This window comes from Tursiops truncatus, chromosome 4 (genome assembly GCF_011762595.2).
Source record: "Tursiops truncatus isolate mTurTru1 chromosome 4, mTurTru1.mat.Y, whole genome shotgun sequence".
Taxonomy (NCBI): domain Eukaryota; kingdom Metazoa; phylum Chordata; class Mammalia; order Artiodactyla; family Delphinidae; genus Tursiops; species Tursiops truncatus.
The window spans coordinates 73,945,634-73,969,487 of NC_047037.1; the positions used below are offsets into that span (position 1 = coordinate 73,945,634).

General features: G+C 47.6%; 1 protein-coding gene across 4 annotated transcripts in view; it reads left to right on the forward strand.

Annotated features, from left to right (window-relative positions):
- Positions 1 to 23,854, forward strand: part of ITGB5 (integrin subunit beta 5) — a 126,346-nt gene that overhangs the window by 3,446 nt on the left and 99,046 nt on the right. For 2 of the 4 annotated variants that reach the window (XM_033855724.1, XM_033855726.1), the window contains exon 3: positions 20,914 to 20,999. In XM_033855724.1, coding sequence (XP_033711615.1) covers positions 20,914 to 20,999 — 86 coding nt within the window. Of the gene's footprint in view, positions 1 to 10,565; positions 11,026 to 17,340; positions 17,362 to 20,913; positions 21,000 to 23,854 lie in introns of those variants that run through there. The other 2 variants (XM_033855725.2, XM_033855727.2) reach the window with 2 other exon arrangements.

A 23,854-nucleotide genomic window follows, 5' to 3' on the forward strand; every position in this document is an offset into this window, starting at 1 on the left:
TGGACACTCCTGCGGGAGCCTCTCTGACCTTGAGGGAGGCATCCTCTAATCACTGCCCTCAGACAGCACAGGAGCACATACATGTCATTCTGCTGATCTCTGCTTGAGCCTGAAGGCTCTCTGAGGTCAACGCTGGGTAAAACCAGCTGGGGATGGACCATTGCCCCGATAGCAGCAGGTCTCGGCTGTACACTGGAGTCACTTGAGAAGATTTAAAAATCACTGATGCCTGGGTCCCATCCCAGAGCGCTTCGTTGGTCTAGAGCATCCGGCTGGGTTAAGCTCCTCAAGTGATTGGAATGCACAGGGGAGTCTGAGAATCACTACTCTCAACCAGCGGCTTGGCTCCTTGAGGTCAAGCCCCAGATCACATCATTTCCCATTCCTTCCCCAGAGATTCTAGAAACCAGGAATCTGTTATGCATGAGAAGCTTCAGTGGTCTCTGAGCTTCCTTATGGAGGAGGAGGTCAATCGTCCAGGTGGCATCAACACCAAAACAGCTTGAAACTTAAATCTTTGGGGCAATTTTACCCCTGAACTACCCACCACCCTCTTCCTTCTTCCTAGCCGCTGGGCAAATTCTGCAGCCAGTAGGTGGTGCTGTCTCCTATGGCTTGCAAAAACCCGACTTCCAGTGGGACAGTTGTTTTAAAAGCCTTGTTGGAAATCATTCACTTTTAATGCAACAATTCTAAATAATTCCCCCTTGACTTTTTCTCGGTCTCTTCATTCCTTGCTCTTGTGCCAGGGAAACATGAATGTTATCAGTTCACTCTTGTTGCACATTTGCATAATTTTTACTGGATCATTAGAATCATACATTGTTTCTTTCCAGTGGCCCTAGAATAACTTAAGAATTGAAGTAATGTTAATGTCATCTTAATGATGCATAAAATTTGGTACAATTATTCAGATAATCAATGTTTTATTTAATGGCTTTCCGAAATAAAAAAGAAGATAAATCAATTTGCATTGAAAAATTCATCATTTTAAGTTTAAAAAAAATGCCACCAGTGGGAGATTTCTAAGATCATCAGCTTTTATGAGGTGATCAAGGTCTGGCTGGATGTTTTAGAGAATGAGGTTGGGAAGAGCCCTGGGGCACAGTATGGGGAGCTTTTCTTCAACCTCCAGGTTGTGACATGTGTGCACTTTTATTCAAAGACAAAGCTTGGAGCAAACCACAAAGGCTTCATTATTCCTGCAGGCTCAGTAACATTTTCTGAGCCCACAATCAGAACATGTGGTCTAATAAAAGAATCCTCTCCTGCTTCCAGATGACAGCCAGTTTGAAAAAACAACAATAATAATAGTTAATATATTATGGAGTATTTAATATAGGCCAGGCACAGTTCTTCCTTTCATTCTCACAATAATTGTGAAGTAATACTATTATTACCCTTGTTCAATAGTTGGGGAAATGGAGGCAAGAAATTTGCCCAAAGTTTTATGGGTAGTAATTAGCACAGTCCTGTGTCGTTTAATGCCAAAATATTAACGTATGTAGGATATTTCAATGGTTCGTAGAGACGATGAGACATACATTTGAAACTGAGAGTGTCCTATATTTACTAGGCCTGGTGCCAGATCTTCCTGGAGTGTATAGGTTAATGGGCCTTTATTACCCAAAATGAAAAATTCTGTCCTTACGTCATTGTTCAGATTTCAGAACATATTCTCTCCATTAAAGTAATTCATCTAAAATCATCTGCAAAATGCCTGCTGTGCATTACCGATGGCCCCAGCTGTGGCTGTGGCTTCCCTCTCTGTTTGGGTGCGGGGCCTGCAGTTTCTCTCTAATGAAAAGTCTCTCCATTCTCTCTCTGCCCAGCTGTGGTATCCTGCCCATATGTGGTGACAGAGGAATCCTTGAGGCTTCTTTCCTTATGCTGGAAACAATAACCTCCTGACAGGGTCCAAGGTCCCGCTGGGTTGACACTGAACACCTCCAACCCCCACCCCTGCTTAGTGCCACCTTTATCAGCCAGTCCTTCTCTGCTCCTGAGCTTCTGGAGAAAAACCCTCTGTCTTATTTCTCTGGTATGTAGAAGGTCCTCAACAAAACAAGAAAGAATGAAGGCCCTATTTCAGTGAAGTAACATCCTCGAGCAAGGAATATCCTGGACTATGGAAGCAAAGAATAGAATTAGGGCAAAACAAGAGAAGTCTCCAGATTATAATAGGGTCGATTGTCCAAATGTCTATTTGTAATGTCACTTTTGAGGTATTTTGTTTTTAAGCTTAGTCCATAACAGAAAGCCTCTCTTAGCCAGCCCTAACCAACCAGCTTTACCATTTTCTCGAGAGGAATTAACTTATACAATACCCTCTAAGTTGTACGTAATTCTTATTCCATAATAGAATGTCTATCATTTTAAACTAATCTTCTAAAATTTTCTATTGTTATTATTCTAAGTCTCAAGCTTAAAACAAGACACACACCCCAGAAGGGTCAACACAAATAGACATTTGGACAGCGGACTGCATTATAGTCCAGAGACGTCTGTCCTTGCTCCTGGGTGCTCCTCAGGAGCCCTCTGCTCTCCTCTACGTGGCGATCCAGGCTCCTTCCTGCTACGGCTTCCTCATTTTGAACATGTTTCTCAAGGTCACACTGTACTCATCTGTATCAATCTACTAGAAAGGGAAAAAGCGTGGAGGATCACGCAAGAGAGATCTTTATGGGTCAGGTCTGGTGTTAATACCTCTCATTTTTTCCCACATCACATTGGCTTAGAACTTAGCCACATAACTACACCCAACACACCCAGGGAGACAGAGGAATATAGGAGAGCTCCATGTCCAGGAAGACCAGGAAATGGGTGCTTTGTGAACAGCTATCCCGTCTCTGGTCCTCTCCCTCCCTCTCCCTTACAACATGATGTCACCCTTCAAGATTCTGCATAAATATCACAATCCCATCCCTAACCTAGAGCAGTACCTAGCACAGAGTATACACTCAATAAATATTTGTTAAAAAAATGAGGCATTCCACAAATACTTTGTTTTAAATTTATTTTATTGAAGTATAGTTGATTTACAATGTTGGGTTAGTGTCTGCTGTACAGCAAACCGATTCAGTTATACATATACATATATATTCTTTTTCATATTCTTTTCCATTATGGTTTGTTACAGGATATTGAATATATTAATAGTTCCCTATGCTATACAGTAGGACTTTGTTGTTTATCCCACAGATACTTAAGCGTCTACTCTCTTAATTCTCAATTAAGTCAGAGAGTCAGTTGTGCCATAAGCAAGTAATTTCAAATTCAACTCATCTGATAGAGGAAGGACCAAGCCCTTTGAGAACGTGGAGGAAGACATTCTATGAAAATCAGTTCTGGAAGGCTTGAGCTGGGTATGGAAAGAGGAGTCAAGTTTACTAGCTGGAAAGAGCAGGAACCATGACCCTCTATGGAGAAGAAACACGACGTGCAAAGGTGAGAATGTGTTTGTGAGGATGCGTGTTGGGGCCAGGCTCTGAAGGGCCTTGTGTGTTGCATAATCATCTGATTCCTGGTGTGCTGATCCTTCAGTTATACCAACCATGTGCCCTACCTGCTTTTTCTGAAGAGAAGGCTGAACAGCTATACCTAATAAGGCATTCACTCAGGTGCTGCCTGCTTGTGTGGAGACAGTTGCAATGCCCTCCCTGGTCTCCTTGGAAGAAGGGAGCCCAGCTATCTCAAGTTATAGTTTGCAGGTATCCTGCTTTGGGTCTGGCTTGGCTTTGTCTTTCAGCTACACTTGGAAAACATGATTGGGGTGCCCTAGTCTGGGGAGTCACAGATCTCCACAGCTAACTACACTTCAGCCTACTGACCTAAGGGTAAAAGGCCCTGCGTTTGCTGTTAATTGTGGTTTGGGGATGAATGTTACAAGGGTAGCTATAAAGCATGGGGCTCCATGTAATGAAAGGTCCACTGTGCCCCTGGATGGCCACCCTGTATAACATAACATGACTCAGAAGAAGAGTGGGTCAAAGCTGTCACCCTAAGAAATCAGCTGGGGACCCAATTTAGGAAGTACAAGCCAGATTCAATAAATAGTTATTAAATGCCTACTGTGTGCCAGGTATTTTCAGATGTATTTGCTAATTTAACCTGCATGTAAATATTTTCTGAAATGATCACAAATAAGACCAATTATGAGAAAACATTGCACTTTTGAAAATATTAAGATATACTTCTTTTAAGTACACTCGAATTAAGACTATGTCATAGTCATAGTGAAGATCAGAGTTCTATTCAAAATGAGGCAGCTGTGATAGAACAGAAAGAACTGTGGACCTTGGGGTCAGGAGATCTTGGCTCAATCACTTATCCCTTCTCTAAGCCCCAGCGTCCAAATGGGGAGAATGAGGTATGTTTTACAGCATTGATTTGTACTGTAAATACCTGATTGAACTATAAATACTTGGCTGGACTCCATTCTCTCTCTGAGTGTGGGGACTTTTTGAACTGTGCTTGTCTTTGTGAGGATCTCGGAAACTATACTCCTAGAGTTATATTACAAAATATGATGGCTTCTAAGCTGGGGAGGGGCCTACACCTGAGCAACGAGGCTCTTAGCTCCTGCACGTGAGCTGACTGCTATGCTAGACTGAGAGCAGAACTCCCATGAGATGAACTCTCAATGCTGCCAGGCTGGCCAGCTGTGGTTCCTCCCTACATTGTCTTGACTTCTAAAGCCAAATGTGGCCTCTAGAAGGCTTGTGAGTCTGAATATTGAGTTGACCCTCGGAGGAACCTCTGGTGGGCATCATGTTTTATTGTATCGTCTCTGAAATGTTGGAGCGGATAGTGGCCTATCTCCAGTGAGGCTGGGGAAGTGGAAACTACCAAAGAAGGAACTTAGGTTACATGGAATGAAGAACTCGCTGTGATTGATGATTAAACAATCAGAGTAGATTAGCCAGGGAGGTGATGGGGGCTCCTTGGGACATCCCTTAAAGAGGTGAAATGGTCATTTTCAGAGTCTACTCCCAAGACAGGCCCTCACAATCTTCCCACGTAGTGAATGTGTTCAACCCAGTCCTGTAACCTATTAAAGGGCAGTAGTTTTCTGAAGGACAATTTTTAGTTGGTAGAACAGGTTATGTAAACCAGAGCCTGCTGCCAAGTGCCAAACGCATTTGAGTTCACAAGCAGTAATTATAGAGCCAGCTCCGGCATGGACCAGATCCTTTGCTTTCCAGCTGAGCGAACTGAGGTCCAGAGAGGGGCAGGTAATTGCATGGCTGCTCAGCTAGTTGATAGCACTGAGGACCGGAACTGAATTCTTCTGAGTCCAGATTTATAGTTTTCCTCCACCAGCAATTAAATATGAAGAGCTATAGTCTACAAAAGGTGCGGTAGCTCCTGTACACAGGCTGAAGTTGGGTCCCGGGCTGGAGGCTTTTTGCAGGCCTGTTGGCCCTTGACTTCTGCAGACCTGGTCCTTCAGCAAGCTGCTCAGCTTCCACCCCCCCATCACACCCCCAAACCTGGCCCCCAGAAAGGGGTAAGGGTCAGAAACTTGTCCTACCTTTTGAAAAGCTGTTGAATTCCTAGCTCCAGCATTGTCTGAAGGACCACTGATAAGAGCTAAGACAAGACAGAAGAAAAAGGCAAGATGAAAGTGAGGGGTGACACGGAGCGGATTGTAGGTGAAAAGGAGGATTAAAAAAAAGTGGGGGCTTCCCTGGTGGCACAGCGGTTAAGAATCCACCTGCCAATGCAGGGGATATGGGTTCGAGCCCCAGTCCGGGAAGATCCCACATGCCGCGGAGCGGCTAGGCCCGTGCACCACAACTACTGAGTCTGCGCATCTGGAGCCTGTGCTCCGCAACGGGAGAGGCCGCGACAGGGAGAGGCCCGCGCACCACGATGAAGAGTGGCCCCCGCTCGCCGCAACTGGAGAAAGCCCTCGCACAGAAACGAAGACCCAACACAGCCAAAAATAAATAAATAAATTTATTAAAAAAAAAAAAAGTGGTACTCAAGTGGCCGAGGGCAGAATGCTAGCTCAGCCTCCAAGAGCATTCCCAAGTTCCCGCCGCTTCCTTCTGCTCTTCAGATATCCCCATCCTTGCCAGCGTCTATGGTGTTCACTTCCCTCTATCCCATCACGCTCCCCTCATTCTGTGGCATTTCTTCCCAGGCCACATCTGCATGGACCATACCTGTTCTGTGCTCCTTCCCCATTCCCTACTCACTTGTTTCCTGGTATTTATGCTAGAAGTCTCTAGATATGATTAAAAAGGGGTATGTGTGTGTGAGTGTGTCTGTGTACTTGTCTTCATTCATTGTACTTTTTAGTTAAATAACTGGAAAAGCATCTGTGCCCTTTAGGTGGTGTAAGATAACTTCTAGGAAAAGAGAAACAAATTGTAATGGCTTTGCCAGAGTGGAAAAGGGGCATTTAGAGGAAGACTCTAGCAGTCTCCTCTGGGTCTAAGCTCTACAGACAATTTTAAAGAAAAGTTTTCTAAAAAGGAAAAAAAAAAAAAAAAAAAAGGAAAACATATGCCAAAATTCATTGAAAAATATCACAACTTTTACTGTAATTTTATTAATGGACACTGTTTTAAAATATTTCAGTTCATGAAAGCTGGAAAACATATATTCCCTCCAGAATATATAATCTTAAAAATATTTTCAAAACTAACCTTTGAAAATTGGTTACAGAAAGATATAATTCATGAGAGTTTTCAAACTTGATAATTCTATGAATAGAGAGGTTGAAAGCACATGACTTATTTATCGAGGGTGGGCTAGCTGCTCCATAAATAAGGTTCAAATGTTTGCATGTGCTTCTTAGCTTCAGAGAAATGGTACATTTCTATGACTTACATTTGTACATTAAAAGCAACAACAACAAAGAGAAACACCTTTCCTCAGGGTTGAAAATTTCCATCAAGACTTGTTTTGTATTCCGTCTCTCCATATGAAATTCCACCCGTCTCAGCTGTGGCATGACCACGATGTCCATGCTTAACCCCAAAATAAACAAACAAAAATTGCTGAGAGATCTACTATATGCCAGTTAACATAATAGGCTATTTTCACCAAAATGGAACCCGCTGTGCTCACCATGGCCTGTCATCTGCCCATCTCCTGTGTTCATCCATTATGTGGATGGTGCCCTTAGGTCTGTCCTTGGCCGTCCCGTATGGGCTGCAAACTCTGAGGGCTGTCATGGGGAGTATTTTTTCCTAACCAACACCATGTCCCATAGGGAGAGAAAAACCTATAAAGAACATTTTCCTATAAAAAAGAATATAATTTTATATTTTTAAAATAAAAAGTTAGGGAGTTCCCTGGTGGCCCGGTGGTTAGGATTCCAGGCTTTCACTGCCGTGGCCCAGGTTCAATCCCAGTCAAAGACTGAGATCCCACAAGCCGTGCAGTGTGGCCAAAAAAAAAAAAGTGAAAATTAACATTAAAGAAAATTGTATACATGTTTCATAGCCCTATCAATTGCTGCAAAAGAATTTTATAATATTCCGTCATCAGGGTCATTCATTTCTGGCACTGTGACAAACCCAGGCATGACTATTAAAAGCAGAGTAAATTAAGAATATTACCTAAACTAAGGTGAATACTGTAGGGTTGTTGTCTTTTCCCCCTCCGACTTTTTTTTCCCTGCATATTACATTGCAACTCTGTATCAGTAAAATATTCTTGACCTGGATTAGAGATTGAATTGCACAATATGACGACTCATCGTGGGAATGAATTAGCATGTAAATCTGACTTATGAAATAGAAAAGTTTTAACTCATCCGATTTCAAGTTTTTTTTAAATTATGGTAAAATACACATAACACAAAAGTTACCATTTTAATAATTTTTAAGTGTACAGGTCAGTGGCATTAAGTATTCTCACAGTGTTGGGCAAACATCACCATGATCCATTTTCAGAACTTTTCCATTATCCCAAACTGAAACTCTGTACCCATTAACTACTAACTTCCTGTTTGCCCCTCTGTCCGGCCCCTGGTAACCTCTTTTATCCTTTCTGACTCTATGAATTTGCTTATACCTAGAATCATACAATATTTGTCCTTTTGTGTCTTGCTTATTTCACTTGCATAATGTTTTCAGGGTTCGTATGTGTTGTAACATGTGTCAGTATTTAATTCCTTTTTAAGACTGGATAATATCCCATTGTAGGTACATACTGCATTTTATTTATCCATTCGTCTGCTGATGGATATTCGAGCTATTTCCACCTTTTGGTGACTGTGAATAATGCCACTATGAATGTGGGTGTATAACCATCTGTTTGAGGCCCTGCTTTCAATTCCTTTGGGAGTTGCGAGATGGAGTTTGTGCATCATATGGTAATTCTATATTTAACTTTTTGAGGAATTAATCTTATTTTAAAACTAATAAGAAACATAAAATTCCTCTGGGTTATCTGTGTTCAAACCTTGAGACGCAAACTCAATGCAACCAGCAGCCTCCTTGGGGCCCAGAAGCTCAGCAATGATCAGAAATGGGATGCTGTGGAGGCAGCCACAAAGGGAACTGTTTCAGTGGCTGTGGGAAGCACCGATGGAGGCCATCAGTGCACGCTGACTTTGCCAGTCAGAGGAAGTCAAAGCATTTAAAAGGCACTTCCACTCTCCAGCTTAGTACAAAGAATGAAGGATGACGGGACAAGAAAAAGCCACAAACCAGAAAACAAAAGCTTGGGAGGAATTAGAAGAGCCGTCTATCATCTCCAGCCTAGTTCCCAGATAATGGAATGTGGAAGAATGTTGTCATCACTTGGGATTCTGCTGTTTATGGCAGGTCTGGGCAGGTTGGAAACCGCCAGGTGGGACAGGAGGAGGGCAGATTGGGTTGCAGCACTTTCCAGGTGCAGTCCAGGTAAACAGGGGTGTGTGTTGGGTCTGCACAGTAAAGCGCCATGTTGGGCTGGGGAAGGTGATGCACAGATCAGACAACACAGGGCCTAAACTTAGAGGATGCTTGATAAATGCAAGATTTGTTTGTCCTTATCAATGCAGTATTTACCCAGTTTCTGCAACTTAACTTTCCTTGCATCTAATCCATCCATCACATCCCTACCAGAAAAATCTTAAAATCACCACTTGGCTCTGACACCTCCCAGTTCAAACTCTTGCACCGGCTGCCCATTAGTTATAATCGTTGCCTCTCAAGATTGGATAAAAGTAGCCCCAAGGCCATTCTGCTGAGGCAGAAAGACCCAAGATAAACCTGGGGCAGCCCCTGCAGCACAAATTTTACTGGAAAATGTTTGGGGACAAGCATAACTCTTACATCAGAATGAACATGGGGAATATTTAGAGTACGATGACACTTCCATGGAGTTTAAGCATAAAACACTGTCCTTCAAGTGGAATTTGGAGCTTGGCCTCTATGCACACGATGCCACAAGGATAAGTTCATTTTCTCTGGCAGTAGGGCACCACCCTGGTAGAGTGTGGGGTGGGAGTGCACAGTTAAACTCCAGCTCCCTAATCTGGGCAGTTAGAACTAATTGCCCACTCAGAGCCGTCTTGCCAACTGGTTCCTGACGTGCAAAGTTCAGATCACTTTGCTCTTTACTGCTTACTGCTTCTGTTTTTAGTCGAAGCATTCTGCACTTTTGGATAGTGCATCCAGCTCTGTCACTTCTCCTGGCAAGTTAACCCCTTTGTGCCTCAGTTTTCTCATCTGGATAACAGTAGGGTTGTGGGGAGGATTTCGTGAATTAACAAGGTAAGTATTTACATTTCAGTGCCTGGCTAGCTGTGTGCTTTCTGTACTGTACGTGTTAGGCATCCTACTATTATTTCCTTCTATTGGTACATGAAGGCTGCCTCTTCTGCTGCTGCCTATAAACCATTCCAGTCTTAACCCACTCATCGTGGCCCAGCCCAAGCCCACCTGGTCCTTTGCACGTGCTGTTAGAGGACGCTCCCCACCCCCGCCCCTTACAGTCAATTTTAGAACCAGCTCAGGTGTAAAGGATAAGGTGAAAACCTGAGCATCTGTTCTTCAGTTTATTTGTTCGGCTTCACGGAAACCGCCAGCGTATCGACATAAGAAAAACGCAGAATAGTGACATATTGGCCAGTCTCGAATCCGCGTAAAGGGCAAAACTTTAATGAGGGAGGGAAGAGTGCGTTTTGTGTGTGTCTCCACGCCCCACGTGCCCTCACTTCCCCACAGAGCACGTCGCGTCGCGGTAACACTCGCCGGTGCCTCCGTCCCTCCGGCGAGCACGGCTTCGAGAGGACTAGACTGCCACGGCACGATTCCCCGCTCCCCGCCCCGGACCCGCTCTCTCTCCTTAAATCCAGCAACCCCAAGTATAATCTCGGCTCGCCCGTGGAGCGTGCCCCTCCCCCTTCCCGTAGCTGCTAGGGAAGCCGGGCCAGACGCTACCCCAGGATTTCGACCCCTGCCCGGGCCGCCAGGTGCGCCGGAAGCAACTTGCACCTGGATGCCCTCGGCCTCCCGTGCTGGCCGGTCCCCGGGAGGGGCGGAGCTCGGCCCGCCCCGCCTCGCCGTAAGCTGACCTTGTGGCAGCCGGGCGGGGGCCGGGACGGGGAGAGAAGGGGAGGAGTAAGGAGAGGAGGAAAGTGGAGCCCCGCGGGCCGGAGGGAGGAAGAAAAGGGAAGGGGCGGAGGCGACGGGCGCAGTGTACCGGCGCGCGGGGGAGCCTCAGCCCGTGGTGCGTGCAGGAGCCGGAGTCCTCCCTGCACAGAGCCGCCCGCCGGGACCGTCCCGAGCGGCGACACCCCGGGCGTCCCGGCCGGGGAGCCGGCGCAGCGGCGGCCCCGGGACTCGGCGGCAAGCGCTGCGGGAGGGATGGTGGCGGCGGGGCGCGGGCCAGCGCAGCCGCCCCCGCCTCCCGCCAGGCCGCGGCCCCCGGCCCCCCGCCCCCGCGCCCCGGCCGCACGTCCCCGCGGAGTCCGCCGCCCGCGCCGCAGCTGAGCCGGGCGCCCCACCATGCCGCGGGCCCCCGCGCCCCTGTACGCCTGCCTCCTCGGGCTCTGCACGCTCGTGCCCCGGCTCCCAGGTAAGCCGTGCCGCTGGCGGTGCAAAGAAACTTTGTGGCGCACGGAGCCGCCCTTGGCGTCTCGGAGGGGCAGGGCCCCGGGCCGTTGTCTGAAGGTGGGAGGCATCCTCGGGGCACTCTCAGGTGGCGAGCCGCTGGGGACGGCCCGGTGGGGGGCTTCCGAACTGCGTGCGCCACCCCGCGCGCGGCCCGCCGCAGCCCCGCAGGGCGGTCGTCGGCCTCCAGTCCCCTCCCGGGCGAGGAGGAGCCTTCCTGAGTAAACAGCCCTGCCCGTCTGCTGACCCAGCCCGCGAGCGCCCGCGCCCATTGCGCGGGGAGGGCCGCCGCCAGCCCCGCGTCGGGATCTGGGCTCTGCACTCCCGGCACAAAGCGGCCCTTGTGGCCGGCCGGGGGCGGCCGGGCTGCTGGGAGGCGCCGAGTGATGCCACCGGTACCCTGGTCCCGGGGAGACGAAGGGCAGCTGGAGGCGCGTGACCCGGAGTCTTCGCTGGAGCCAAAGCGTGGGGGCCAGGGCTACTACTCCCGAGGGCTAGTCTCCTGGAAACGCGGGTGTTCAGGCCCTCGTAGCGAATCCTAGAGTTTCACCGCGCCTAGGCCAGCCGCTTTCCTTTAAAGATGTAACCCCCTCTTTCCTCCCCCAAGCCCTCGCATACCCGAGGGGAGACTCGCGTCCCAAACCACAGCCCCACCTGGGAACCAAGCCCCAGCTGGAACATCCCAATCTGATTCCTTCTGCCTGGCTTTATCCTGGAGTTTACAAACACCCCGTGCAGCACACTCCCTTAATTCTGGAGGATTGATTCTGGAACGGAGGGCAGGGGGTGTGCAGTTGCACTCGCGCGATACTGCCCGGGGTCGGCGGCTGCGTGAGGAGCCCTCAGTTACCTGCTTGAAGTTTTCGGAGTTGGGAGGGGGCTGGATGTGGCAGTTGGGAGGCCACAGCGGAGGGATGCTCTGTTGGGCGCTGGGGCTGCCAGGCAGATGAGCTACCGCCATCCCATCCCCCCTCCCCCAAACGCAGGAAGCTCCAAACTTTCTCCTTTCCCGTAGGAGATAATTGTGTTGGGGTGCTCGATTCACTTTCAAGCCCGAGATTCTTGATTGCTCTCGGGAAGCAAATGTCTGGCTGCGAGGGAGGGAAGGACTGTCCCCTGCCGTGTCTCATTTACATGAAGGCAGTGGAGGTTTCTGTCTGAGAGAGAGGAGAGGTCTAGGCAAACAAAAACTTTCTTCAGGGCCTAATTCAAACTTATTACTGTAGCAGGTTTCTTTTTTCACTCCAGAGCTTGGGGTAGATCACCGGTTTCCAAACACCCATCTGGCAACCAGTGCCCATTGCTGATGTTTTCATGGGTCCCCAGGGAAAGGCAAAGAGAAGGATGTATCTTGTGTCACACACAGGAGTATATCATTGCCAACAGCCCCCTGCTTCCCAAGGACTGTCCTTTAATTTGAAATTATGTCTTTTTTATTTTTGGTGGGAAAACTTTTTAATAATTTGTAATGATAATAGAGAGTGGTTTTCATTTTGAGCAAAAGAAAAAATCTGGCAATCCTATATACGTTCTACCTTCTCTTTTTGTTTTCTTTTTAAATCATAATGATCCTAATAATCTGTGAAATCCAAAAGTTTGGGAACTGCTGAAGGAGATGACTTCTTAGTGTCCTTACAGTTTGACATTCTGATTCTAGTAAAACCTTAAATACTTCCAGTTGCAAATAATTCTTTCAATACATTATTTTCCATTTGCGTTGTGATTTCTGTTTTTCCAAGTTTGTATACATCTTTCATCTGTGTGTTTAATCCAGCAGGAAATAGACTTCTAATTTGAGGGGGCTCACTTCAAACAAGTCCCTGGCAGGCTGACAGCCCCCATCCCAGGGTTATCTGCTCTCCTTATTATCCCCTTGCCGAGGGCCTCCAGACAGGACCCGAAGATATGGCCTTCGCACATAACCAGGGAAGGGTTTCTCTGGGGTGAGGCCCTTGATCTTTGCTAAGAAGGAGGGAGGAGTGTGGCATTGATCGGGCTGCGGAACTGGAGTCATGTTTGCTATCATTGTTTATTAAAAGGAAAAAAATCAAATGTTCTTCTGGTGAATGTCCTGCACGTTAGAATGCTGGAAATCCTAGGAGAGCCCTTTATCCTATTTACTGCACTCCTCTTGGCAGCACTCCCTCCCCCCATGATTCCGTGGTCTATGCTGGGGCTGTTGGAATTTGGCCTTGGGTTTGCAGCCCTCCTCAGGTAACCAGGCAAAGGTTCAGAAATGCAAACAGGGGGTTTGGTGTGTCGGCTGCTGTTTACCCTAGGTATTTACACTTTAGCGCCATCATCCTTGAATTAGGGGGACTTTCAATAAAGGGGATTGAGGCAGAAGAGGGCAGGGCCTAATTAGCTCTAATTAGTATTCCTCTCCTGCTTGTTCTCCATGCTTATTTAGCTACTGAGGCAACGGAGAATTAAAATATCTAAGTAGTTGGCAGAAGGCCCTTCGTGCCTACCTACCCTGGTAACTACTTTTTCTCCTCCAGCGAGCTCATGGAGACGTTCTGAGAAGTTTTAACATCGTGTGGGACGATTACACAGTACTTAAACGATGGTGCCCCTTTCACGTGGCGGTGTGCAGCTGTGTTAATGGGGTGGGGTCGCTTCACAGGTGTTTTCAGTTGGTCGGGGCGGAGGGCTGTGGTGTGTTTTCTTTCTTTCTGGTTGGAATGGGAGTAACGGCCTTTCTAAATGTAAAGGAACACTTTACTTATAGGTGCCCATTTGTTGGTGAGGCTGCTGCTTCTGTTGAATGCAGGGTTCGATTACTGGGCCACATGGTGAAAAGTTTGCTCCCAGACAGGCCTTGACACCTCCCCTGTGGCGGATGCTTGAAGCAGGGCTGTAGAGTGCCCCTCCCCACCTCCAGGCTAGTTCCCTACCCCACTGCCCCCCAGAGTTTTTCAGAGATGGTTGCTTGTCTCTTGTAGAGTTATTCTCAACTCTCGCTCAGAGTGATCCTGTTAAAACTCAAGTCAGATCGTGTCGCTCTGCTTCAAACCCTCCAGTGGCTTCCGGAAGTCTTGCCAGTGCCCTGCCAGGCTCTCCATGAATGCCCCCTGCCCCCCGTGCCTCTCACCACTTCCCCTCATGCACTTCAGTCCAGCACCGAGGGCCTCGTTGTCTTCGAGTTCAGCTGCAGGCCTTCCCTCTGCCTGGAATGCTCTCCCTACAGATCTCTGCACGGCGGGCCGCCTCCACACCCCCCCACACCCCCCAGCCTTTTCTCAGTGTCTCCAGCTCAGCCAGAGCTGCAGCCTCCTGCCCCACATTCTTCCTGTCTCCTTGCCTTCCTTGATTTTTCTCCCTAGCACTTATCACCATCTAACGTACTTCCTTATCCGGAGTATCGTCCATCTTCTCTTCTGAGCATTGTGCCCTCACCAGGACGTAAGCTCCGTGAGGGCAGGGAGCTTTGTCCGTTCTATTTGACACTGTATCCTCTGTGCCTAGAACAGTGCCTGACTCATACTTGTTGAATGAATGGATGAACACGAGTCTTGGTACTGTGTGTGTGTGTTGGAGGCGGAGTGTCCCGTCCTCACCTCCTTGCCTCCTCCTACAACTAGCTTTGAGGTCAGGGACTATGCATGTAACTTATTAGGAGGAAACATTCATTGTTGTGAGGGAGAGAACTCATTTGAGTGTGTCAAGATTTTTTGAGCTGGAATCTATGATAGAGGCCGTTTAGTCCACCCCTGGAATTGTTTGCAGGAAGATGCCGAGGCCAGGAAAGGTTAAATGACTTGTAGCCAATAAGTGACAGAACAAGTACTTGGATCTTTCGTGCCAGGAAAGCCTTTTCCTCAGCCCATGACTCCAGCCCAAATGTCCCGTCCTCTGTGAAGCCTTGTCTGCATCCCTCAGATGGAGCAGAGTTGGCCTCTCCTTCCCTTGCTCTCATAGCATATTCTGTCTGGTAGAGAGACTGGGGGCTGCCTCATCTGCCACGTGGTGAATTGCCGGGTCTCACTTACCTTTAGGTCCCTGATACGGACACAATGATTGGTCCTCAGTTGAGTCCTCCCCACCCGGCCACTCCTACCATGGTTTCAATGACCTTAAAACCCTCAACTTCCTAAACATGTAAAACAATTTTAGTTACAGAAAAATCGAGAAGGTAGTATAGAGAGTTCCCGTATGCCCCACTTCCGGTTTTGCCTGTTATATTTACATCTTGCATTCATCTGGCATATTTGTTACAATGAATGAACCACATCAATACGTTATAATTAACGAAAATCCGGGGCTCCTTAGTTGCGGCGTGTGGGATCTAGCTCCCTGACCAGGGATCGAATCCACATCCCCTGCATTGGAAGGCAGATTGTTAACCACTGTGCCACCAGGGAAGTCCCCAGTTGTCTTTTTACAAATAAATTTTTGAATAGGTAATATATTCACATACTTTTTTTTTTTTTTTTTTTTTTTTTTGCGGTATGCGGGCCTCTCACTGCTGTGGCCTCTCCCGTTGCGGAGCACAGGCTCCGGATGCGCAGGCTCAGCGGCCATGGCTCACGGGCCCAGCCGCTCCGCGGCATGTGGGATCTTCCCGGACTGGGGCACGAAGCCGTGTCCCCTGCATCGGCAGGCGGACTCTCAACCACTGCGCCACCAGGGAAGCCCTCACATACTTTTTAAAAGCATAACAAGTGTAGGGTGAGAGATCTCTTTTCCATGCTTGTTGCCCGTTAGTCTGGGGCATTGCCCCCACCCCCTTCCCTGCTCAGACCATCCCTGTCAGTTTCTTATGGATCCACAGTGTTTTCTGTACATTTGTTACAAATCTCCCTCCCCCAGTTTTATTGAAAGGCAGCACTAAACACACTGTTCTGTACCTTGCCTTTTCTGTTAGCTTAGCGATAAGTGTATCCGAGTGAGCTTCATATCGGTGTGCAGGGAGTAGGGAGCATGCACATTCTTTTTTAAAGCCACGTAGTATTCTAGTATTTGAATTGGTGTTTTAAAAAAAACAAGTCATATCTGTAAAGCCGACGTTGTTGCGTGTTTTTGCAGATGTCTGCTGTTCAGAAAGGCAGTAAAGATATAAACAAGACAGATCCTTCCTAGGGCGTATTTACACTTCATGGTAACATCTTTAGACTGATGACTCTTTAATTGCTAGAATCAGCACTGGAAAGACTTTGTCACACGTGGGGATTGTGGTTCAGGGCATGGGAAGAGGCACTCCAGTGCCTTACCACTTCCCCCCCGCCCCCCGCAAACAAGAATGATGAAATGTTTTTATTTTCTGTTGTCTTGAAAACAACGAGTAAAATGTAATTCGGGTTTGTGTTTCTCTCACCTAGCTGGAGGAGGGTGCAGGCAGGAAGGGATGGATTAGGAGAAACATTTCACGCATCTTGAAGGAAGAATCGGCCGGACATGGCGGCTGCCTGGATATGACTGATGACAGGCAAGGATGAGTCAATGAGTTTGGGAAGGAGACAGTGTTTTCAGATGATGGTTTGCAGTAAACCCCTGGCTTCAGAGACATTAAGGGCTGCAGGCAGTTGACATTGAGCTGGAATGGTCACTGTGCAAACAGTAACCAAGAAAAGTTGTGGCCGCTGTCTGGGCTGCTAGCATCTATTACCATGACCTAGACACAACACTCTGACATTTGTGAACTGCAGCTGTTTTAACGTTTTTTTCATTGCTTCCTTCCTTTCAAAATGCTATTGGTGCCAAGTGACTCATCCAGCCAAATCTAAGCTTACTGAAATATTAATAGGTGGAAAGAGGAGAGATGCCAGAGGGAGTAAGGCTGGCACCTTGGCTCATATCAGCACACAGTCTATGCTTCTGGTTCCCCGAGTTCCTGGCTGCTACCTGGTCCCTGGCAGACTGTGAGCTCCTGGGGAGCAAGGCCTGGGTCATTCATCTCTGTATCTCTAGCATCCCCTAGTCCAGTGCTTGGCGTTTGGGACATGCTTAGAACAGGGTTTCTTAAATTTTAATTTGTCCCAACAGCAACCTAATTTTATTTTTATATTTAAAATAAATTTTTAATTTTTATACGATTGTAAAAGGTTACTTTCTATTTACAGTTACTACAAATTATAGCAATGCGATTTCAGAGGAATCATTTTGAGTGCAGGGAAACTACTTTACTATTTTGCATGTGAATATGTAAGAGTAACAGAAGCAATTAAGGATGACAAATATTTTATAGTTGTTCAGTATGTTTTCATACCAGATGCCTGTCACATCCCTGGAGCCTCTTCAGGATTACGTCCAAGGTCTTTCGGGCTGACAAAGCAGAAGACCAGAGCCCAGTCTGATATGGGTGAGAACGGAGGAGCCCTTAATGCTGTGAACCTGAGACCCCCGACCCAAGGTCCCAGAGCTCAGTGATGAGGCCCTGCTATTTAGAAAGTGGTGTTTGTGAATTTATGTTGATTAGGGCAGAGACATAAATGAGACATCCAATCTCAAATTCCTTTCTGACTGAGGGCCTGTTGGACTTCTCTCCTCCAGAGGACCCTGGAGCGCACTGGTCACATGGCCTGCGTCTGGGATGGTGCAGGGATCCCCAGGCAGGTACCCTACATGGGCACTTGCCGACCAGTGCCCCTTCTGTTTTTTTTTTTTGTTTTTTGTTTGCTTTTGTGGTATGCGGGCCTCTCACTGTTGTGGCCTCTCCCACTGCAGAGCACAGGCTCCGGACGGGCCGCTCCGCAGCATGTGGGATCTTCCCGGACCGGGGCACGAACCCGTGTCCCCTGCATTGGCAGGCGGACTTTCAACCACTGCGCCACCAGGGAAGCCCCAGTGCCCCCTTCTGACCTCTTACTTGTAGACTGGGCTCCTTCTTTCAAGTCACTCTTGTTTTCTCATGTTTTCAACTGTAAAATGAGGTGACTTGATGAGCTCATGCTAAAGCATTTCTAGCTCCAGGGTTCTGCAATCCCATTATTTTTATAGAAATGATTTTATACATCAAAGCAAATGACATGCCACAAGGGCCTGAGTGTGTATTTGATAAGGTTGAGGAGAGCAGAAGAAAAGTCACTTTCATTCTAGTTTTGATTTTTTTCACCCCCTCAGGTAGTGGTTTCTGACAGGTAAGGAGATTTTTTTTTTTCCGGTTATCCACATCTATTTATTTAATGTCAATACTTCAAGCTAAGTATTCTGGGGAATATTTTTTCTTTTAATTGAAGTATAGTTGATTTACAATGTTGTGTTTATTTCTGCTGTATAGCAAAGTGATTCAGGTAAGGAGATTAGACCAAAACATTGAACTGGCATTTTGAAACTTTTCCTGCCATCATTCTCTTTTTTAAAAGGCTTTTTTATTTTATTATATTTTGTTTTATTTTATTTATTTATTTATTATCCCTCCCCTCCCCCCTTATCCCTCGGGAACTATAAGTTTATTTTCTACATCTGTAACTCTATTTTTGTTTTGTAGATAAGTTCATTTGTAGCCTTTCTTTTAGATTCCACATATAAGCGATATCATATGATATTTGTCTTTGTCTGACTGACTTTACTCAGTATGACAATCTCTAGGACCATCCATGTTTCTGCAAATGGCATTATTTAAAAGGTGTTTTAAAAAGTGCCTATCTGGGGCTTCCCTGGTGGCGCAGTGGTTGAGAGTCCGCCTGCCAGTGCAGGGGACGCGGGTTCGTGCCCCGGTCCGGGAGGATCCCACATGCCGCGGAGCGGCTGCGCCTGTGAGCCATGGCCGCTGAGCCTGCGCGTCCGGAGCCTGCGCGTCCGGAGCCTGTGCTCCGCGACGGGAGAGGCCGCGGCCGTGAGAGGCCCGCGTACCGCAAAAAAAAAAAAAAAAAAGTGCCTCTCTGAATGTCTCCAAGTGAGTGGATTCATTTTAAAATGAGAAAGGAGGTTGTCAAGGCGGACAGGAGGCAGGCAAGCCCAACTTCCCCGTGGGCTGGATTCTGAGACCTTCTTGGTGAGTGTTTGGGACCTGGAAAGGACTCTACCTCCTGAAATGAGGCGTGCATGGTGGTTGGTCCCAGCTTGTTTCTTCTGGAAAATGTGTTCTGAGTCCAGTACTGCACCCAGGAGGTCCTGCTGTAGGCCTGGCAGTGAGATTGTGGTCCCCCAGCTCCAGGGGTATGAGGCAGGGGCCCCAACAGGGCGATGGCTGGTGGGGAGGGTTCAGGTTGGGGTCTCTGGCTGGGGAAAACCATCATTCTCGCCCTCTGTGGGCTCCCAAAGCTGCCCTGCCTTTCCTCCTAGCACCTCAGGTTCCATCCCAGCTGCCGTTCTTATCCCAAATGGTATTTGTTCCCTCTAGTGTGGGGTGACACAGTGCAGCTTCCTGCGTCACCCAGTTTCTGAGGATTTTCACTGCTAGTGACAAAGAAGAAGCAGAGAGTTAAAATGAGCAAATTAGGGAAATGTTACAGTTTTAAGATGTCTTACAACCAATATTGTTATGTTGTTTTGTGGAGCTAGGGAATAGTCTCCGCCTCCCGGTGTTTTCTCCTCCACTCTCTCTTGTTAATCTCCTTGACTCTTTTTTTTCCCCTTTATGGTCTGAGCCCTTCTTCCTGGGGCTGGTGGCCCTGGGTTTTTCTTTTTTCTATTTATCTGCTGTGCCCCTAGGCAGTAACCAGAAGAGACCAGTGGGTCTGTTAGTGCTGTGAGGACCAAATAAAGTTATTTCTGTTCAGAGAAAAACCAACCAGTTCTGCTCTTGGTCAAAAGAAATCTGTCGGGGATGTTTCAGAAAGGAAGAAAAAGAACTGGATGCTAAGTTTCACCAAGAATGTCTTTGCTGTTGGGGGTGGGAGCTGGAGGGGGGGGTAGAGTGAGGTAGGGAGGTGGGCGAGGAGAGGGGACAAGGGCTTAAACCTCAGTACCACAGTGGAGCCTGCCTCGGGAGGCCCCTCCCCATATGAACGGCACAGGGACAGGGGGTGGAGGAGGTACTGGCCTGGGCTTGAAATAAGTGACTTTTATAGCAATAAAGAAGTTTCCTTCTAATCTTAGTTTCTGATTTTATTTAAAAATCAGGGATGGATTTTCAATTTGATCAAATGCCTTTTTATTACCTCCTGAGGTGATATGTTTTTTTCTTACTTGACCTACTAGTAGATATATTGAATTAATGGATTTCCCATATCTTAAGCTGACATTGTATTCCTGGGATGTTTTCTTTTTTTTTTTTTTTTTTTTTTTGCGGTACGTGGGCCCCTCACTGTTGTGGCCTCTCCCGTTGCGGAGCACAGGCTCCGGACGCACAGGCTCAGCGGCCATGGCTCACGGGCCAAGCCTCTCCGCGGCATGTGGGATCCTCCCGGACCGGGGCACGAACCTGCGTCCCCTGCATCGGCAGGCGGACTCTCAACCACTGCGCCACCAGGGAAGCCCTGGGATGTATTCTTCTTTAAGGGCTGTGCTGGCTTCTTTTGGTACACTGTGGATTTGGTGTGACAGTACCTGATTTAGGATTTTCTTATGCCTGAAGAAGATCGATTGGTTTTTTTTTTTTCTTTCCTTTTTGTACTATTTTTGTCATTTTGGCTGGACTAAGTGTAAAGGGGCCTTGTTCCCCCTCAATGAGGCAGGACCTGCTGTGTTACTGGAGAAGGCGGTGGGAACTAAGTGGGTGCAGCAGAAGGAATGGGAGTTGCTAACACAAGTGTGTACGTGGTGGGTGCTTCAAAAACTGTCAGTCTTTAGCTTTGGCCAGTGAGCCTTCACCTGCAGTTAGCACAGGGGCCTTGCACTCCTCAGCCTCGCGGAGGTCCCCTGGTAAAAAAAAAAAAGGAAGTGACTCCTCCTCCCGCCCCATTCAAAAGCCTCATTAATAGAGGTTACGGCCAGAAACTAATTGGTGCATCTTTATCTTTCTTTGAAGGTCTCAACATATGCACTAGTGGAAGTGCCACCTCTTGTGAAGAATGTCTGCTAATCCACCCAAAATGTGCCTGGTGCTCCAAAGAGGTATGTGGGAGGGGGAGGGGAGGAGTGCGGTGAGGGGGTGGGGGAGGGGTGGGGAGGTCGTGGGCTGCACCACAGCACACAAGTTGACTGTGCAGAAAGTGTGCAGATTCTGCGAATTGCCTCTTCCTCTTTCTCCCAAGGCGATGACGAAAAGAAAAGATATCTTTTTATAAGTTGGGTCTCTAGGTAGTGTTGAATGTTTTAATCCTGTTTGGGGGAAGCAAGGTCTTCCTTCCCTTTTGTGGGGGAACCAGTTAGGACTCTTGTATAGTTTTCTGCAATTTGGTAAAAGACCTGAGCTTGTGAACTGAGTGTTGCATAACAATTTAAAACATGCCTGGGTGGGTGGCCTGTTGGTGGACGCCAGTCATTGTGGAGTGGCTTGTCTGAGGATGAATAATATGAACTGGCCTCTGTGAAATGATTTGATTTGAAAACAATGGCTGATGTTTCTTCAAACCCTATAGGAAGGGATGTAAGTTTGGGGTGGTGATAGGCATATTGCTATCGTAAAGCAATACAAATACCAGTGCTTGGTGGGCTCATCAGGAAAAATTCAATTTCTAACCCTCCTGTCTTGGGGGAAATTTCTGGGTCACTTTTCTAAACTTGTTAGAACCATGGAGCACAAACCCTCTCTGCACTAGTACACCATTAAAGTTATTCTTAAAAGAACCCAAGATTTGCCATTTGGGCTGCCTCAGCCTCTGCAGTTCAGTGTGCGTGCCTGTCAGGAGGACCAAGGATGGCTCCTGGGAGGCCAGACCTCATCGCCATGATGCAACCCCAGAAGTCTAGGGACTCCTTTAGCCTCTGATGCCTAAAAACAATCGTGTGGGGACCCCCTACTAGATGCCGCACACTTTGTATATCGTATGTCTAATCCGCACGACAGCTCTGTCGGGTGGGTGGCAATACACCCGTTTTACTGATGAAAATCTCAGTCTCAGAGCGGGGAAGTGACTGTTTCAAGGCCACACCATTTTCCAAAGCTAGGGTTTCAGTCTGGCTTCCTGGACTTCCGAGCCCAGGCTCTCTCTTCTAGGCTACACTGCCTCTTCCATGTGACTCTTCTAGAATTTTTTCTAGTAGAGAGTAAGATTACTAAACAAGCTACTTTGAGAGAGGACTCTTCCCAACATATGAACCCCTCGTATTTGTGCTTAATTGTTCTGTCTTTGTTATCAACTTTCTTTAAAACCTTTCACTGGTTCCTTATGACCTGCATGACAAATCCAAGTTCTGTAGCCCCTGCCTGCCTCCCCACCTTCATCCCTTGCTTGCCCCCAAGACTTTAGCCCCAGGGAATGACTCGAAGGTCCCCAGAGAGTCCTGACTGATGAACACCCTCATGGTTTTCCCTGTGCTGCTGCTTCTCCTGCAGGGCCTTCCCGGCTTTCCCCTCCTTTCCCTGACCAACACCTTGTGTTCAGTTTTCAAGAGTTAGTTCAAGGGCTTCCCTGGTGGCGCAGTGGTTAAGAATCCGCCTGCCAATGCAGGGGACACGGATTCAAGCCCTGGTCCAGGAAGATCCCACGTGCCATGGAGCAACCGAGCCCGTGCGCCACAACTACTGAACCCGTGCACCACAACTACTGAACCCGTGCGCCACAACGACTGAAGCCCACGTGCCTAGAGCCCGTGCTCCACAACAAGAGAAGCCACCGCACTGAGAAGCCTGTGCTTCTCACTCAATGAAGAGTAGCCCCTGCTCACTGCAACTAGAGAAAACCCGCGCACAGCAATGAAGACCCAACACAGCCAAAAATTAAAAAAAAGGAAGTTGGTTCAAGACTCATCTACTCCATGAAAACTTCCATGGTTTTCCCCCAGACACATCTGTCTGTCCACCCAACCATCTATCCATCCATCTGTCCACCCAACCATCTATCCATCCATCTGTCCATCCATCCATCCATCCGTCCATCCATCCATCCATCTGAAATTAAAGTGTAAGCTCCCTCCACCAGAATGTTATGGCAGTGGTTTTATCTGGTTTCTTCACTGCTGGATCCCCCACACCCTGCCTGGTGCCTGGCACATAGTAGTTGCTCAGTAAGATTGATGGAAGGATTTCACTGAGTGGCTGTTTATTACGTGTCTGCACGTACAGGCCATGACCACCTCTTTGTCTCCCCTGTAGTCCGTCCTCCTTCTGTCGCACTTATAGCCTCTTATTCTGTGCATTTGTTTTCATGCCTGCTTCCAATTAAATCATCATCTCCTTGAGAATCTTTGTCTTATTCATCTTCAGATCTGGCCAAGAATCTGGCAGGAATTCATATTTGATAAAAGAAGCCTGCTAAAAAGACATGGAGTTAGAAAACGAAAGTTTAAATCTCAGTTTTACCATGATTTATTGTCACTTTCTTTTTTTTTTAAATTTTTTTTTTTTTTTTTTTTTTTTTGCGGTACCCGGGCCTCTCACTGCTGTGGCCTCTCCCGTTGCGGAGCACAGGCTCCGGACACACAGGCTCAGCGGCCATGGCTCACGGGCCCAGCCGCTCCGCGGCATGTCGGATCCTCCCGGACCAGGGCACGAACCCGTGTCCCCTGCATCGGCAGGTGGACTCTCAACCACTGTGCCACCAGGGAAGCCCTATTGTCACTTTCTTGGTATGTAAAATGAAGATGACAGTTCTCACCCTCCAGCATTTTGGGAGTACAAAATGAGATCAGTTCATGAGAGGGCTTGTGGCTGGGACCGCTAAGTAACCAAGCCTCCTGAACCTTGTCATCTACGGATATCTTCTAGTGGAATGTGGGCAGTGCGATTAGGAAGCCGGGCTGCATTGTCTACTTTAGGTCTCTTCCGTTCCTGTGCTAGTACTTCCCAAGTCTGACGTCCCAATCCT